The following is a 19,155-nucleotide window of genomic DNA, read 5'->3' on the forward strand; positions in this document are numbered from 1 at the left end:
CATTCATACCTATGGACAATTTGGAGTCGCCAATTAACCTAGCATATTTTTGGAATGTGGGAGGAAACCGGAGTACCCGGAGAAAACCCACGCATGCACGGGGAGAACATGCAAACTCCACACAGAGATGGCCGAGGGTGGAATTGAACCCTGGTCTCCTAGCTGTGAGGTCTGCGCACTAACTACTAGACCGCCGTGCCGCCCGTTTTTAAATTTTTTATAGCAAATTAACTTCGTGATCACATCTTTGAGATATAATTTACAAAAAAGTCATGATTATTATGTTGTGATTTTTTGTGATTTCAATTTCTTAGTGATTATGCTACGTTGATAAGACAATTGCCACTGTAGGTAGTACTGTACAGAATAGGAAGGAAGAAAGCTTAATGTAAAAAAAAACCTTAAAAAACATATTTAGAACACGTTTCCTATGCACTAACTATGAAAATATGTGCTCTATAAATAAGGAATCCTACTAGAAAGCGGGACCAAATAAAAAGTCTGACTGTACAAACGGTTCACAAACGTGCTTGTATGTTATTATAGTTCCCATTCACTTTAATTAGTCACAGGTCCGTAAAGGGCCATCACTGGGTCACTGTGGATACATATGTTTCCGTACTGTGAGTGAAGGTGGACACATCATTGATTCATTTCATTACGCATATCTTGTTCATATCATTGGTGAGCAGGAGCCTTTCCTGTCTGACTTTGGGTGGAGAGAAGAGGAGTACAGCCTGGACTGGTTGCCAGTCAATCACAGGCCAGACATTGGCATCATTTAAATGTAAATTTACTCCACCAAGAAATGAAACGATGCACATAAAAAATGTTGATGTGTTTATCAATGGCGGATTTCTGCTTCGGAATCCAACTATCAAGCTGGCCTGATCAATAATTCACAAAAACGAGCAAGATTAATAGTTGCAGCCCTGCGTGGCAGCTTATTGTATTCCTGCCTTCAAATGACCAAATACCAAATGACATACAATGAATCTGGCACTTGCGGGGGGGCTGAGGGGGAATTGAGCCCTCAGGGCAATTTGCCTGTTTGGTAATTCAGTCTTGTCAAAGAGCGAGTGGCTGTTGCTTTGACAGGCTCGTGAAGGATGTGCAGAGGTTCTGTGAAAGATCAATTCATGCAGCATCCATATCATTCCAATAATTACTCTGGTGACAGCCCTCACATATATTTTCCCACCGCCTGCTTCATTCCTTGTCATGAATCACAAACAAACACCTCATGAAAAAAAAATAATAGCGCGTTGCTGTGCAGAATGGAGAAGTAACAGGTGCAACACCATTGTGGTCCCCTCACCGATGTGTTCAATTGAAACACACGGAAACCTAATCTTTTTTTGTACCCCTTGCACCTTTTCCAGTCTGGCAACCAATTTCCAAGCCATTCCCAAGAGCACCCCGTAGTCCCTCGACAGTTGGAGAGGTTGAGTTTCTTGCGGTGCATTAGGGTGGGTGGTGCAAAAACGTTCCCCCTGCCTTTGGATCTCCTCTGAGTGAGCCACATGGCCATAGAGCAACATAACAGCTAGCACTTCTCACCTAGAGCCACCCTGGCTGCCGAGGCGTCATAGTTTATCCAAAAGGAGACCCAGGAGAGGATGGTAATCAGGATGGATGGCATGTATGTCTGCAGGATGAAGTAGCCGATGTTCCTCTTAAGCTTAAAGCTCAGCGAAAGCCGAGGGTAGGCACCTGTGAGAAATGGAGACAGAAAAAAAAACTAAACAAATGACTCTGAAACATATTACTGACTCAATGGCTATGCAGTGACACCATGTTTCCATGGCCAAGGGTAGCTGAATTGCCATGGCAACAGGCATCACATTCACAAGCTCAATTTGTATACCTGTAATGATGGAATAATTCAATTATAAAACTGTAATGATAATACTGCAGATGGTGCTTAAAAACACATCTTGGATAATTAATAATTGAAAAAAAAACGAATGAGAATACAAAAAAGTCAGTCCAATCTGCTGCTCACTTATGTGGTGGCAAGAGGGATTCACACCATCTCATGGGATTCAATGCCGACTGCTCAGTGTGTTACACTGCATTAAAAATCAAAACGGAGGCATCATTAAGCTCTATTACCTCGTGAAACACAACATACACACTGACATAATAAGTCGGTGCTGAAGCACAGGTTGGGTCCATCTTGTACTTCTGTTGCCATGGTGAAATATGCAACATTTAGAACTGATGCATCCCAATACCGCTCTTTTTTCATTTGATCGCTAGTGTTCACATTCCTCCCATTAGAGACCACTCTCTAATGTGTGGATGCTGACACCTGCTTTCCGGGATGCTAAAAATTCACTTAATCATCTGTGCACACAAACACGGAAACAGACTGTCGCATGCCTAAAAATATCTCATTGACTCCTGCTAGTGCACCTTTCATGGCAGCTTCTCCCGCCTAAGCCCTGCACCTCCGCATGATGCTGATAATGGGAGTGTGTGTGTGTGTATGTGTGTGTGTATGTGCGTGTGTGTGGGCGAGTGTGGGTGTAGAGCTGTACTAGCCGTTACAGCAAACAGCATCCGTGAGTGGGAGGAACAAGCACCTGTCCGGGCCGGATGCACAAAATACTGAATCTCATGGGTGATGGTAAAAGTTGAACTGGTGAGGACAACAGGGCAGGGGGCCTCAATTACTTTTTTTTCTCAGCAATTCAACTATAGATATACATTTTTTTAATTCCCAAAAAGGAGGACATATCTGAGAAAAAGGGGTCTGGTCATCATATATTAGGGTATACCTAATGGTGAGTGCATAATGCTCTAAGTATTCATTTTTTCAGTGCACAGACCGATTAGAATAGAAGCGCACACAGAGACAGCAAATAATATGAAAAAGCTCAATAAAGGTAGAATGGATCGCCAAGGCCATGGTGGGAAAGCTAAAGAAAAAGCAGAAGGGACTTAAAAAGTAAGTTGCGTCACAAATGGAGGGCAACTGTCATTGGCCAGCCTCGTGAGGATCCACTGATGGGTTTCACACTATCTACCAGGAGAATGGACACTAGAATTTAATAGTGGCCACCCACAGGGGACATGCTGCTTCTCACAAACAAACAGTGTGTTTGCAAATCATTGCAAATGCAATGCATGCTAAACATTGTGAGTTGTGAAAGCAATCAGTTCGGGAGAGTCAATAAAAGCCTGCATTAAGGCATATACAATGCAAATGATCTTTGACAGGGTAATTGGGTTGAATGGTTTAAATCATCTCTAAATTTGCAGCACAAACTAAATGCAACAATAAATTCTGCAAATATTTATTATGTTAGTTCAGAAATTGCCTTGAGGTGCCATGAATGCCCCTAATTCACTGCCCTGAGAAATGAAATGCTCAAGAGAATAGCCGTTGTGCTGCCATTAATACCATTTCATTGACGGCGTTCACAACCAGGCAACAACAGCACCCACGTCCAAAGATTAAAAAGCATTTTTCTTTGCATTTTTCTCTCAGGGCATCTATATTTCATGTTTGATTAATATTATACATGCCTGCAACAATAACTGATTTTGTTGACTAATTGAATTGATAGGGACTTTTAGGCATACCAAAAGTCTCAAACCGTTAACATTAGGGCCAACTCTCAGTGCCTTGAACCATCTGGTGTGTTTCAACCATAAATTCATGTAGCTATGGCTTTGGCTCAGCAAGTCTTGCATCGGCCAGCACCGCTCATTGGCTTTTGTATTACAATTCCTCACATCAACCCATCAGTTTTCATGTGATGTTAGACACTTTACACTCATTTTCAGGGTAAGATTTCTTATGCTGGAGCCTATCTCAGCTCACTTTGGGCAAGAGGCGGGGTACACTCTGGACTGGTCGCCAGCCAATTCACACAATTCACACTCACATTCACACCTATGGACAATTTGGAGTTGCCAACTAGCCTAACATGTTTTTGGAATGTTGGAGAAACCGGACAAGCCAGATAAAATCAACACACGTACAGGGAGAACATGCAAACTCCACAGAGATGCCCAAGCAGTGGATGGATGGATCCATGAAAGCAGGATGACAATTGCAATGTTAAGCTCCGCTGACATGGCTGCCCGTGGCTGCCCGTGGCTCTCGGTAGTCAATGTGTGTTCATTCAAGTGTACCAGAACGAGTTGTGTTTATCCGATTTGCAGTTTTTTTGTGCATGCGTACAGATACTTTCATGATGTATAATGTTAAATGAATGCATAAAAAAACTGCATGGTTACATTTTTTGATGGGAAATGCTGTCACTGATTAGATTCTGCATCTTCTCTATGGAGAGATAAGCAAAGGAAAGATTATCCCAGCAACACAAAAGCTACTTTCCATGCAAGTGACGTGAAGCAGAGTCGTGAAACAGTTGAGTTGAGCAGCCAAGAAAAATACTAAATATAATATGACTTGAAATATTTTTTAATGAACTGTTATCACAAGCCCTGTAATTGACTGGTGCTCTGTCGAGGGCATAGCAACAAGTCTTTGGTTTCGCCCCAATGCATTTAAGTCATTTAAACAAAGTCATTGCAAGGAAAGGGCACCGTATTGCACCAGACTGGATTTTGCTAGTAGTGACAGTTATGGGCCAGTCATTTTATTCATGTTGGTGTTTGTAAATCCCAGAGGTCAGTGAAGGCGCCTTAGGCATGGCTGGGTGTGACAGTGACATGTGATTGGTGGACACAAAGGAAATTGGAGTGCTTGGAGGGGGGGCTGACAACTAGGCCTGACATGATAATGTATAAATCGATTTATCTAATGATTAAAAAAAAAAGGTTCCAATAATATGATTATAAAGTTCAGATATTACAGGAATAAAGTCATAATATTACAAAACACAATACAAAATATTTACAAGAAGAACGTTGAGATATTGGCCATAAAAAACGATAGATATAATGTAAGGGAAAAATCTCATACTAATAATAACCTTAGTCACCAGTAACACAAAACTGAACCTGAAATGCAGGCTGTTTTCTTTCAATATAAAAAAGAAACATCTCTAGATATCTACATGGGTTGGTTGACAAACATTAAAGTGGCCCCCACAGCCTTCTTTCAGTATGCAGAACCCCCAGGACACAGTTGAGGTATAGTGAAAGTTAAAAAATGTATTCTTTCCAAACATTGTTACTTCCAATGTCATTACTGTAGAAAGTCAGTACAAAACCGAGAATGTAAACCCAGAATCTGAGGAAACCTATGACCTTCTGCTAACAGAACCACCCTCAGACACATTTGCATTAATAGTAGATTACAGTATATCATCCATACCTGTGGAAAACACGACATTTCTGGAAACCAACTTGTAATCGACAATGGAAAACTGTGGCAGCTCGATGCGCGTCACCCCCGTGACGGCTGACTCTCCTCCTTTCCAGTAGAACTCGATGTCGTCTGTGGTGTAGCCATCTGCACGAGAGGAGAGACGCACATGAACACCAAGGTGTAACCATCTGCCGAAGCAGCACTGGAGAGCTAGATATGCAGTGTTGCTAATCATCCAACTGCGCTGTCATTTGGGAAGACGGGGGGAAAAACACGTTTGAAGTTTCTTCCAAGAACCAGACATTGCTTTACAGTCTGTTCTTTGGTTCACTTGAGTTCACGAAAATGGTATTAGTGTCATTAACCCTAGTATGCAAAAACTGTAACTGTCAATAAATGTGACCAATACAATTCTAATTTATTTCACACGCGTAGTATGAGATAATATAAATGAAACGCATTGTACAGGAATACCCATACTAACTGAATCATGCGCTTGTAAAAGCCGGGCAATGCTTGGGAAAGCAACGCTCCACATGCATTGTTTTACACCGCCTGTGCAGCAAAATGACAGCTCGGGCAACATGAGGTCTCTTTACTCACAGCTCTCTATCTCCAGAGTGCAGTTCTGCTCATCCAGGGGATACCTCCTGAGATCCATCATGCATGCTGCTGTTGTAGTTATCCTGCCAAAAAAAGACATGGATAGGGGAAAAGAGGACACAGGAATATATTTTACATGCTGTATGTAATTGGCAATGCAGTGTATGGAAAAGGAAGATGGATTGGATGCGAGGAAGGGATTGTCTAGAAAATGTTATATATCAAGACAGGGACACCATTAAAATAATACTCTATACCCAAATTCACTATTTATAAACGTTGCCACTACCATTTTAAGATATACTTAGTATTTTAGTGCATGAATGGGACAGCACTTGCATCACAGAGAATAGTCATCTGTCATCTTAAACAAACAGCATGTTTAAAAAAAAAAGAAAGTGAAATTAAACATTGTAAGACATTGGCTGTGCACCTTGCCCAAGGTGCAATCATCATGAAGTATAAAGATGGTATAAAGATGCTATGAAATGGACAGTGATAATTGGGAGTGGCGTGGTACCAGTAGTGATACTTCCTCCAAATCGTTTGACTGGTACTGTACATATGTATGATGAAAACACTCCATTTAAAAAAATAGCTATTTTCCATCTTAAGTTGACAAATGGTGAAACTGAAAATTGGATTAAGGCATGAGCTTGGCAGTTGTTGTGCGCACTCACGTCATTTGGGTCATGATGAGGTGTTGTGTTGTTTTATGTACGAGCTCAAACGGCTGATAAGGAGACAGTCGAAAATAAGCAGCAAAGTCAAATGCAAATTCACAACGATTTTGAGGCCAAGTCTACCCCAACTCAAAGCTGGCAACTTGGCAGTTTGCCACCGCCTGTCTTTATTCAGTTAAGACTCTTATGAGGCTTTGAAACCCATTATGTGAACACATTACATAACTACAATTACAGTAACATCAGGTCTGCAAGATACGGACGATCATTGGGTGTTATCTATAAAAGTGTTGGCCTATCTTTACACTGTTAAGCCCATTATTAAATATCTCTCACTTGGACATGAGATAAACAGTAATACTATAACTAAGCAAATGCATTAGTTAGTCACTCATTAGTCCAAGCCAAATGACATTCTCACTAAATTATTACAGACAGTCCTTCAGTGAGATATAGAACAGGAAAGTGAAAAGTGAAGTGGAAATACACATTGTAAAACACACAGTGGAGAAATCAACATTGCCTCTGTGTTAAATATTAGTCCATGACAACTAAACTGAATACTTTTCCTTGTTCTTGTTAAGACAACTTCATTGAGATTAATTGGTATCTACTGTAATAACGCCATTTCTAAGGCTTTGGGACTCCAGCAAACCACAGTGAGAGCCAAAGAGTGCAAATATGACACATTTAAGATGTCACAAAAGCCCCCACAACAACATCCAAAGAGCTGCAGGCCTCACTTGCCTCAGTTAAGGTCAGTGTTCATGACTTCACCATAAACCGTCATCTCCCGTAATAATAAAACGTATTATGATCTGAAGCATTGAAGTGTCAGGAAGGGGGGAAACACATTTCATACCACTGTCTGTCTTTCATGTGCTCTGTGTACAGTGTGAGTTATTTTGTTGTTAATTTAGGTATAAGTTCCGGCTTACACTAATACTCGGTTTAAAAAGTCGTCATAGGAAACGAAGACCAACGACCTCCTGTAATCTGTAAAACACAACCATGTCTATTCCCTCATATATACGGTGTGTTGTAAGATGTGGTTATTTTTCCTTTGAGTCATTTAGAGAGTGCCTTGCCAATAAAGATTTGTAGTTTTATTATAAGCAACATAAAGCCAAAGAAAAAGAGAAATAAATGAGGGGAAAAAGATAATTTTGCTAGTTTTCGTCTGCAAGTAACTGCATAAAATGCATTATTAAATAAAATCTCACTGATTCAGTATATTGGCAACCCCTACCTGACAATTATCAAATGGCTCGCCATATCAGTGTCCCGCCATCATGCTGCCATTCATCTCCTGAAAGCACTGACAGGTCTTTAAGTATTCCACCGAGCTAAGTGCTATGAACTTGCGTAATCAAATAAGCTGCGACAAAATCATCCACAGACAAATATGCACAGACACACCTTCTTTTGCACTTTAATCATTCAAAGCATGCATACATATTTATGGGTCGCACAAACTCCTCTGAGATCAATAGAAATTGAAAACTAGGGCTTTATGAAAGAAATATCAAACAGCAAGTGACATGGCTGCAACTTCTAATTCATTTTATATTGTATTATTTGTGCATGGGGCCATCTTACTCGGTCCCTTTTCCTTTCAAAGCAAATTCTGAGGTGCCCTTGAGCATGACACATAATCCTCTAGTTGCTCAGAGGCCAGCAGCAGCGAACTGCCAAATTGTCAGATTGGGAAAGTGTGGTAGTGTGATAGATTTAAACACACTGAATTAACTTGACAAAAATTCACTTTGAAACCAATTTTGGGTGAGATATAGTGATTTGGCATGGCCCCGTTTCATTTAAAGGGCTGGCATCATCCAACCAAGGCAAGGACAGACATTCAAAGTGAAAGATGAAAATGTGTCATTGTGCAGTAAGTACGTTACCTGAGGCCGTAAAGAACGGTTCCATCTGGATGAAGACGGATCATGCGGTTTTTGACGGTGACTCCGTGGACAAAGGACTTCTTGTCATTGAGGAAATAGGTGTCTGGTACCCACAGCTGGTCTGCTACTCTGTTATCCAAGGTGAGGTTGAGCGGGATTCCAACATAGGCTAGACGTTTGTCCCTCCAGTACTGCTGGAAATACATCGTCAACGTGTAGTCCTGTGAAGGCACACAAGTGGAGCAGAATATGAGCTTAGGTAAGTCCAGCTTGCTACAAAAATAGCTCAGTGTGCCTGCAAATTCCTGCTTCTTCTCAACCTCCACTAACATGTGACTTCATCAATTATGTCTTTTGTCAATGTTGCCTGTTTTGTTTTGTTTAATTCTTTTGTGTTCCCAGCCTCGGGCTTTAAATATGTGCTCATTGACAGGTGGGGAGAACAGAAAGGAAGTGAGCAATAAAATTGTCATCCAGTGGCATGAACTACCCCAATCAATTAACACACAGAACCCTTCGAGAGTTACATAAATAGGACGACAACCATCGAAATGTTTGAAATGTGGTCACTGCTGGTGTTATTAACTCATACATGCTCCGGCATGGCATCCTCTTGAGGCGCATTGCCCTCTCTTCTAGAATACAGCAACCATTACTGAAATGTGTGGGTGAGCTGACTCACGGAGTTGCGGCTCGAGTGGAAAGTTTCACCTACAATACATAAACCTTTGCTGTTGGGCTTGGTGATTCACAAAGGCTCAGTGTTAAGTGAAAATGACATCCAAACGATTTGAAATAAAATCGAGAAAAACCTTGGTTCACGTCATGACACCAACACATACTCTAACTGAATCAATATTTCCCATAAGGAATACTCAAAATCCACTTAATACATTCCAGAAAGCCAAAAGTGTTAACACAATCATAGCCCTAGATGCAAATGTAATTTCAAATTCATAAAATGAGAAGTGAAAGGGATGAATGAACATTTAAGTTTACTTTTATTGAATTCAAGAAATAATAAAACATGAAGTCTTTGTCAACAATCACGTCTTAAATTAAGCACATCATTTGCACGAGGGATAAGGCAAGGCAAGTTTATTCATAGAGCACCATTTGTACACAAGGTGCTTTACAAAAAAGAAGCGTACAATGACTTCAACCATAAAAACATGATTTTAAAATCATTAAACAAAATCACATAACTTTGAGTGTTGTCATGAATCATGTATAAGAATATTTAATTGTTTTTGTGTCGTTTATTGGTGTCAACCGTGATGCAGTTGATTAATCTAAAGTTCTCGTGGGTTTTTTTTCACAGTTAAAAAACTTAATCACAATAGGAACTCCTGTGCCATTGTGGCAACAATGGAAAAGTATAACAGTATGTTTCTACTACAGGCATGCCAAATTACCCTGATTCCTTTAGAAAAAGGAAATTATTAATTTGTCATTTATATGCATTTAAAATTGTTTTATGCATGTTGAACTATAACCATAAAAAAAAACTGAACTACAAAGAACTACAGCGTCAACCACTGATGACAACACTGATGGGTGAAGCAGCTGCCTTCTGCTTTCTTTTTCCATGTGTTAACAAGCTGCTAAAGTGGACATTTTGAAAAAAACACTGTAGATGCAAATGCAATGTATTAATAACACAAAAACCAAGGCAACATTTTTGCATAAATGTTCGACTTCTGTGCACACGGCAGCATCCAATAGTTGTGTCCATGCATCATGTATAGGCTTTCAGTAAAATCAAATGAGGTGATTCATGAGAATTACAAGAGGCGCTTTTTCACTCAAAACGGCGTGCTTACAGGCAGGTCTGATGCCAAACTATTGTTAGATTATCTCCTTCGAGGACCCGACTGAAAATATGCTAATTAACACTTGTCTTGTACAATACTCTGAGGTCATTCAAATTTGTTATTCTAAAAGGCATTCTCCATTACACAAGAGCAAAGACTAAGAATAGTCAGAAAGAGCGTATGTAACGCTATGAATCTTACATTTTCTAATAGACTTAACAGTACTCATTAGTGGATGTATGTGGTGGATGAAAAAGTGGCGTAAACACAATCCAGGATTGTCATAAGTTCGGCAGTAGGAATACAAGAATTGTTATGCGATTAAAAAAAAAATAGGCATAAGCAGAAAAAGAGGACCTTCCAAGTCACATCCCCCATTCTCTTTCTGGCCGTCTGCACCCCCACTCCCTTCTCTGCTTCCCGCCCTCCCTCTTGAGCCAACGCCATGTTCTCCCCTCTGCCCGCTGTGGCTCTGAAATGAAACCAGGCTGCACCAACCTAGCACTGGCAAGGCACTCTCACCTGCTGGTGCCGCAGCATCCAATAACAAACGTTCACGTGCACTATACACTCATTACAAAACTGCAGAAATGTGTCAGACCCAAACGTTTACAAAACACTCACATGACGCCTTGAGGATGAATTTATCCAAGGTTGACAGCAGATTTATCATTTGATTCCAGGATAAATAGTGATTTATTTTTTTGGTCCGAGTGACACCTCAGTGAAGATGATTCATGTGCAAAGATATGAACAGCAAAGATCATAGTCAGCATACAGGACACAGATTGTGCACACTGCTTGAGAGGCACTGGCACTGTGACTGCAGAGGGCAGAAAGTGATGACCACAATGTTATAAAATAGTCAACTCTCAGGACAACACTGAAGACTATGGAAGATAGTATAGGGAGACAGTAGGAAAAAAAAGAATGGAAAACCTGAAAATGTATTATGAATTATGGATGCTTAGGGATGCTAGCCGATCGGCTAGTGGACGATTTCTGTAAAAAAAAACATGTGATCGGTGGATTGCACCCTTCGGGCTGGGAGTGAGGTCTTGCCTTAGTGGAGATGTTCAAGTATGTCAAGGTGTTATTCAGGAGTGAGGGAAGGATGAAGTGTGAAATGGAGAGGTGGGCCGGTGCAGCCTCTGCAGTAATGGACCAGACTATAGCGGCAAAGAGAGTGCTGAGCTAGAAGGCGAACCTCCCAATTTACCCGTCCATCTATGTTCCCATGCTCAGCGATGGTCATGAGCATTGGGTCATGACCGAAAGAATTCTCATCAAGAGGAGCCAGTTGGTGGCTCAGGCATCCAGTTAGGATGGGAGGAGGTCCCAGGGCAGACCTTGGACACACTGAAGGGATTATGTCTCACAGCTGGCCTAGGAACGCTTCAATATCACCCCAGTGGAACTGGAAGGGATGGCCATAGACCGTAAAGTCTGGATTTCCTGACTGAGCCCCCACTACCCAGACCCAGATAAGTGCAAGAAAATAGATGGATGGATGCATGGAGGTTTTACTTCAACACATTTCCACAAAATGGAACTGGGTGCCTGCATCTTTTTCACAAGTGTGAAACAGGTGGAACGTTAAAACAATGACAATTCAGCAAAATGTCATTACAGTATCTCTTTACTATGTAGATTACAGCAGTTCCAGAAAGTAATAATCCACCAGGAGCTTCCAGGATCGGAAAAGGTTACACTTGCTATTAGTGGGTAGATCACACTAAGCTCTGGGAATTAAATTTGCTGTATAGTGCTGTTGATTTGTTTCCTCCATTATTACCATAACTTTACCCTCCATCAATCTGTGCGAATGACACTGCCTAACACCCCTCCCTATCTTTCCCCTGAGGGATATCATGCTTTGGGTTTGTGTTACCATTTCCCACCAGTGTCAGCAGGTGGGCAGTCCAGCTAGCGCAAGTATCCCCCGTAAGACATGAATAATTTAATTTAACTGTGTAGTCTGTACAAACATGCGTCTGAGAGATCCTCATCAATCTTGCATGGATACAATCAAAATGAATTTGTAATGTGGAGCGCTATGTCGTAACTGCCCTGCAAGTTGGGATGAAATTTTCTATGCTAAGGATGAATTTGTTATAATAATTCCATGCAAGTGACCAGTGCAGATGATTAGACTCGATTTTTCAATTATTCCACCCAGGCATTCATTTGTGAGAATTCTGCCATATTTAATGTAATCTTTCCCTCTACAATCATCCTGGCTGCTATATCATGAAAGACCATATTTTAACAGTTATCTGTAACATAATCAACCAACAGTGATTCATTCTCATTAATAGCAACCTCCAAATGAATAACAGTAGTGTTTTTATTCATGAATCATATGAAACTCACCCTTTGATCTAAAATGAGTAGGATTTATGGCAAAATATATCTCACTTAAATCGCTTGGATACTACTGGCTCATAACATGTTTTACCACATTGCATATGCTTCCCATCTTCAGCAAGTGCCAGTTGTGATCATTCCAGAACAGAAGAAGAAAATGCATCAATACGCAGGAAAATAAATCACTACTTCTGATAAGCATCAGTGCCGCAGAGACATGAAAAATACATGGACACAGCTACGACTTGCTGCTTTTTTTTTCCCTCTCTGCCTCAACTTGCCATTCATGGTGCAGGAGTGAAAAATGATGGTATGATATGTAACCACCATGTACTGCATATGAACCCACGTTCACTAAAGCAATTTGAGTCACTTCAATGTAATTTCAGTGCGTTCCCTTGGGATGTCCCTGAGGCCCAATGTGTGTGGGATTCCCTCAGTGGGTTCCTGCCACCACTTGCTGGTGCTACAGAAGGGTAAAAATAGCCAGGTCCCTCCGTGATTGAATTGGGCATGTACTTCTAAATGATGGTATCTGCTTTCAGTATATGGGATAATTTCCTAACTGTCTAATATTCCATGATGGATTGCTTCATAACAACCTAAGGAGGACACAGCAAGGAAACAAGTTTTTTTTAATAAGAAGTGACAAGGTGACACTTCCCTTTATTATTTGGCTTATTATTTTCCTTCAATTACATCCTGTTTTATCTTGACTTGGGTCCCTTAAGGCTCTGTCCCATACTGCCGTTTAATGACTGTATAAATATTGGTGTCAGACAGTCTCATATGACGGCAAATTAAATTTTTAGACAGAGCATCATAAGTTACATCCAAATATGTCTGAGAAACATCTGCTTAAGTATGAGTAATGAAACAAACTGATGGAAAGTGTCCAAATTACATCGACTAACATGCAATAAAGGCTAAGCTCCGCCCAATGCCTCATCACAACATTTATAGCTCCTGGACAAAATTGTATTTGGATAACAATTAGGAAATACTGGAATGGAATAATTTTGGAGTACTATCACACACACACACACACGAGGTCCTGGGCAACCAACCCGCTGAGTCTCATGCGAAACGTACTGCCCTGCAGGAGAGGGAGCGTGACAAGGACGAGCAGGCTGCTCACATGAAATATGGGAGTACAGTGGAACCTTGGTTAGCGTCATTAATCCGTTCTAGAAGGTCAGACTAAATTTTTCCCTGAAGAAATAATGCAATTCCAATGAATTTCTTCCGTACACCCAAAAATGAGAACGGAAAACAGTTTTTATAGCTTTACGATGTTAGTTTTACATGCAGAAAACAATAAAAAAAATGCATATAAATGACAAATGAAAGGAATACATGCATACATTTAACATACATTTAACATCACCTTGACTGATTACTTGTTATTGTTGAGTTGGTTATAAGGCAGAAGGGATGAGCAGAAATCTACACAGACACCACCTTTGTGTTTTCCTATGTGTTATGTGTAAGTCAGTAGCGTTTCTCACATTTTTTTATCAAAGTGTTAGCACTTTCTTTGGCTCGATTGTGAGTTATTTTGAAGCCGTGATTCAGCGATAGAGGTGGGAAACAATGACTTCCGGGTCCCAGTTTCCATACTAACGGGTGCTTAGAGGGACTTTAAAAAATAAAACTCTGTTACAAACACAGTTGGATTCATGCAATGTATTAATAACACAACAAGACTTATATTGGACTATATGCTAACCGTGAAATTTATTTTAGGCCTATCCGGTTGCCATATAGTAACGTTCATAACGTAACGGCCACACACCAAAATGGCAAGTGGGATAATGCGCCCTAAAGCTGGTTGCCCCCATCCACAAGAAGAAAACGCAACACCTCCATGTGGCTAGTCTGCCGTGTACCATGGTAAAGTTAGTTTCAGTTTGGACATTGGCTATACGGCTCCCTAGCTACAGCAGTAGTTCCCCCTCACTGTGGCCGGACTGCTGTCATTGTGCAGGGAGCTTGCACGGGAGGTGCTGCTGTAATCGCCGGTTGTCTATACTTGGGACTATTTTACAATTTGAGACAGATGTATATAATTACGGGCGGCACGGTGATCGAGTGGTTAGTGCGCAGACCTCACAGCTAGGAGACCAGGGTTCAATTCCACCCTCGGCCATCTCTGTGTGGAGTTTGCATGTTCTCCCCGTGCACACGTGGGTTTTCTCCGGGTACTCCGGTTTCCTCCCACATTCCAAAAACATGCTAGGTTAATTAGAGACTCCAAATTGTCCATAGGTATGAATGTGAGTGTGAATGGTTGTTTGTCTATATGTGCCCTGTGATTGGCTGGCGACCAGTCCAGGGTGTACCCCGCCTCTCGCCCAAAGACAGCTGGGATAGGCTCCAGCACCCCCGCAACCCTCGTGAGGAAAAAGCGGTAGAAAATGAATGAATGAATGGGTATATAATTACACAACTTAAGGTTTGTAGCTTTTTATACTAGACACTGCTCAATTTGAATTTCTTTATCATCATATCATGATACATCCCAAAAATATGATATATGCAAAGGTCCGAATCGCCCAACCCTACTGAAAACCAATTGAAAAAAGTACGCCCGAGATTTCTCCCATTTCTGTGCTGTTCATATTACTGGTGGCAAAACAAGCCAAACGAGAAGAAATAAAGCATCATAATAGATGATAATAGATGATGAGCCATACAAAACACAAATATGTGTCTTCAGTTGAACTGAGAAACATTAACTGACAACCTGAATGGAGCTTCGATTATGTTTAGTGATTATGTTTATTATCTCTCTCTCAGTCCATTTTTCTGGAAGCTTCTATCAGAGAGAGGATTTCCCTGTAAAACTGCCAATTACATGCATTGCCGATGCTCTTAGTACATGTGAGATGCGGGGTGATCATGAGCCCTTTCAGTAGGTTAACACCAATCAGGAGGCACCTACTTTCACTTATTCTAAGTCTTTGTTGTCATTACTTCATCCTACGGCCTGCTGCCTCTTGAGGCCAATTACATTCCATCAGTCAAGAAACAGTATGGTGGATAAAAGGCATACGGGAAAATGAAGCCACACTGCACAGAAAAGATATTTAGCATCACTGCGAGACCGATACAAGATAATGAGGGTGACACAGTTAGTGCATATGCAGAACAGCCATCCAGTCGTTACCTTACTAATGTGTGAGTTTATTCTCTGAAACTGTATGCACCAAAAACAAGTAAAAGTCAGGGGGCATGAATAACAGCTGGGAGGGAAAAAAAAACAAACAGGCAGCAGGAACATTTGGAGGAAGACGGATCTTTTCAACGCTCCATGATAAATGTTTTCTCTGTCTCTCTTACGCCCACGTACAGTCGTGGGATGACTCGCTTGTTCAGCCTGTTCGTGCAACTCAGTGCTGACCGTTTGCCCACATGAGGGTCTGTAAATGAATTCCCCCTAAAACTGGAGGTGCTCATGATGGGATGAGAGCTTGTGATACCTTGGTGCAACCCAGTTCCGACATTTGGAGGAGGTATCCAGACAGTACCCAAAGATGAAACTGAATGAAATCTCTTTGTGGGATAAAATCTTTTGAATTTTCCAGTTAATTCTGCATTATTTTGACTGGCTGGTGAGTCAGCAGAATTCACTAGGATTGAAAAATATATGACACTTTCTCCAGTACAAATTTAAAGTTGAGGTGCACTCAAAACTTATTTTTTGCAGGGTTCAATCAGCTCATGTGATGATTGGACACAGCAATATTTTTTAATCTGATCTTATTGAAGTAATTTAGACTGTAGTCTATAGCCTAGCTTTTTGGTTTTTAAAATGGTGTGTGTTCAGAACACAACAGTAGGCGTTCGAGTCGCTTCCCATGCTAAATAACACGCATGATGGAGGTGAACACAAAGGAAAAAGATTGTTTTGGGATTTCCAAAGTTCCTCTACTTGGGCAATATTATCTTTTGCAAACAGCACATCAATAATAACTTCCATTGCAAATTACAGTTAATAAGAGTCCACTCAATGAAACCATGATATATATTCATGTCAGGTTTTTGTGTACTTTTTTTCCTGCTCCATGTCGTTTTGTGGAAATTGATAGCTGTAGTTTTTGCATACAGCTTTGTGGATGTAAAGACAGCATACAATTCGGAATTAATTCATATTAAAAGTGATTAACTTATCTCACACGTGTAACAATTGAGGATGTTACAATGTTTCTTAAAATGTTACCTGTCAACGAGCAAAGCCAACGAGTAAATGTATGCTTCAGTTTCAGCTTGGAGCGGGTGCGTTGAATTTCCTTCAAGAATTTCCATTCGAAATCTGAACAAAGCTACCAACACAGATTTCCACCTTATAGGTTCCACGATATGGATATTATGATATCAGGACTTACTATATAATATATACAGTATTTTGCAGGGCGTGCTGATAGTGCACATATTCTTAAATACTAATATTCAAAACAAGCACGTTGAGGACATGGACTGCTTCGCCTTCAGTAATCACTGCCTCAGCAGCTTCCTCTAATCTATTCTGCCTGACTCTGATCTTGTCCCCCGTATGTGTTGCTCATCAGCAGAGGCCTCGGGCATGCCACAAACAAACCTCGAAGGTAATTAGTGCGCCACTTCCAGGCCCCTTTAGCATCTGCTGGTTGAGGAGCTTGCCCCCCCACCCCCACATAAAGACGCAGGAGGCAACGGAAAAACCTGCCCTGCCAGTTGGAGGTGCCAGATGCTTATTCACTGTGCTGTTTTCTGTTTCAATAAATATTTACATCGAACAGCTTTCCCTTGCTTACATTTCTTAAACTTTTAACCTACATGCTGACCAGCAAAATTCATTTTGTTAAAAAAGGACACTTTTTAAAAAAAAATTGTGTCAAGAGAATACATGCCCTCAGTCCAGTTCCGAAGGTATACTAAAGTCCACAACATGCATTTGCATAACTACATGGTCAGTTTTGTAATTTGCAGTGTTTTACCCAGATTGCATTGCATCATACTGAGAGATGGTTCTGATATTTGTACACTCTTTGATGGAACAAAATGAGGTAGTGATTGTGAAGTAATCAGAATGTTGTGGCCAGTCGCATGTTATCCTTTTTTTGCAGGCTTTTCAGGCGTGTCAAGTCAAAGTTTGTGGACTGTGGGCGGAAGATGGAGGACCTGCAGACAACCCCCACTGGCACATAAGAACATGCAACATGCAAATGAGTGCTCCTGCTCAGGCAGGCAAGGTGGACGCAGCGCCCTCTCATCCTGGTTCTCCTGAGCTCCACGGCACCAGCGGTGCTTCTGACAAAGTGTGTCCGACAATGGAAGGCGAGGTTGGAGAACCGCCAGCAGTGCCTACTCTTTGAGTTCAGACACAATAAGTCAGGGGTCTCCAACCGGTAGTTCATGAGCTGCCAGTAGCTCTCCAAAGACTTTATTCATTTCTTATCAACTCTCATACCCACTAAATTAGAAAGTGTTGTTCGCAGTAGTCAAGAAGTAGTTTGGGAGTGTGATCAATCACAGCGGAGTGGCCGTAGCCGGAGGCGGGCATTGGTGGTATAAATTAAAACAGACCGTTGTGGCGGGAACAACAAATCCAAGGAAATACAGCTGGAATAGGTGCAGATTCTGGAAGATCTAAAAAGTTTTCTGTGCGGGTTATTGTGTGTAGCTGCTCTGTAGGAGTCCACAACTCAATACAAAGGGCCGAAAATGAGCATAACAGGTCCCCTTTAAGAAGGGCAAATTTTCTACATGAATGTGGGTATTAATAATAATAGGAAGACGTTTTCTGTAATGTTATCTTTCATTTTAACTCTTGCAAAATGATACATCTTGATGGATGAAATTCTTGACTTCAGTGTTGTCTGACTGAAGTTTTAACACCTCAGCAAGTACAGTACACACATAATTAACTTAATTCTCTGACTTTAGTTTCAACTTTGCTTCGACCACAAGGTGTCTTCATTTCCAAACTTTCATATTCAAATTGAGACCTAATTTCTGGCACAGCAAGCAGTACTTGTTTCAACAATCCCTCAACTTTCTAAACTGTTTTGCCAATTGTGCCTGGGGGTGCTGCAGCGCTCGTTTGGTGAAGTGGCTTCAATGGCTGGAATTGTACAGAAATGAATGCAGGAGGGTGACTATTTGGAAAGGCTTTGCTCCCCAAAAAGCCCTGGGAGTTGTGACTCTGCTGCGGCTGGATAAAGCATGACACTGTCACAGTCATTATTCATTTCCCTCTGATGAACCTTCACCCAATTTATTGCAAGAACGTGATTTTTCACCAAGGGAATGTGCTTTAAATGATAGCAATTTGGCAGCGCTGAATTGAGCATGTAATTGAAGAGGAAGTGTCACAATAAATGATAGCAATGATGCAACTCCTATGATAACAATGAAGCCATAAGCGTCATTATTACACTATAAAAAGTAAGTAAAACCTTTGCGTGTCTCAATTTGATGATGAGCAGTTCAGTTATTTACTGGACAAATCC

The 19,155-nt window shown here is 41.0% G+C and overlaps 1 protein-coding gene across 3 annotated transcripts in view; it reads right to left on the reverse strand.

The window, feature by feature from the left end:
- LOC131104090 (gamma-aminobutyric acid receptor subunit beta-3-like) overlaps positions 1–19,155 on the reverse strand; it is a 50,712-nt gene that overhangs the window by 8,694 nt on the left and 22,863 nt on the right. For all 3 annotated transcript variants that reach the window (XM_058050872.1, XM_058050873.1, XM_058050874.1), the window contains 4 exons: positions 8,481–8,701; positions 5,894–5,976; positions 5,297–5,434; positions 1,561–1,713 (listed from right to left, as the gene is read on the reverse strand). In XM_058050872.1, the coding sequence (XP_057906855.1) occupies positions 1,561–1,713; positions 5,297–5,434; positions 5,894–5,976; positions 8,481–8,701 (595 nt within the window). The remainder of the gene's footprint in view (positions 1–1,560; positions 1,714–5,296; positions 5,435–5,893; positions 5,977–8,480; positions 8,702–19,155) is intronic.

The sequence above is a fragment of the Doryrhamphus excisus genome, chromosome 16, assembly GCF_030265055.1.
Source record: "Doryrhamphus excisus isolate RoL2022-K1 chromosome 16, RoL_Dexc_1.0, whole genome shotgun sequence".
Taxonomy (NCBI): domain Eukaryota; kingdom Metazoa; phylum Chordata; class Actinopteri; order Syngnathiformes; family Syngnathidae; genus Doryrhamphus; species Doryrhamphus excisus.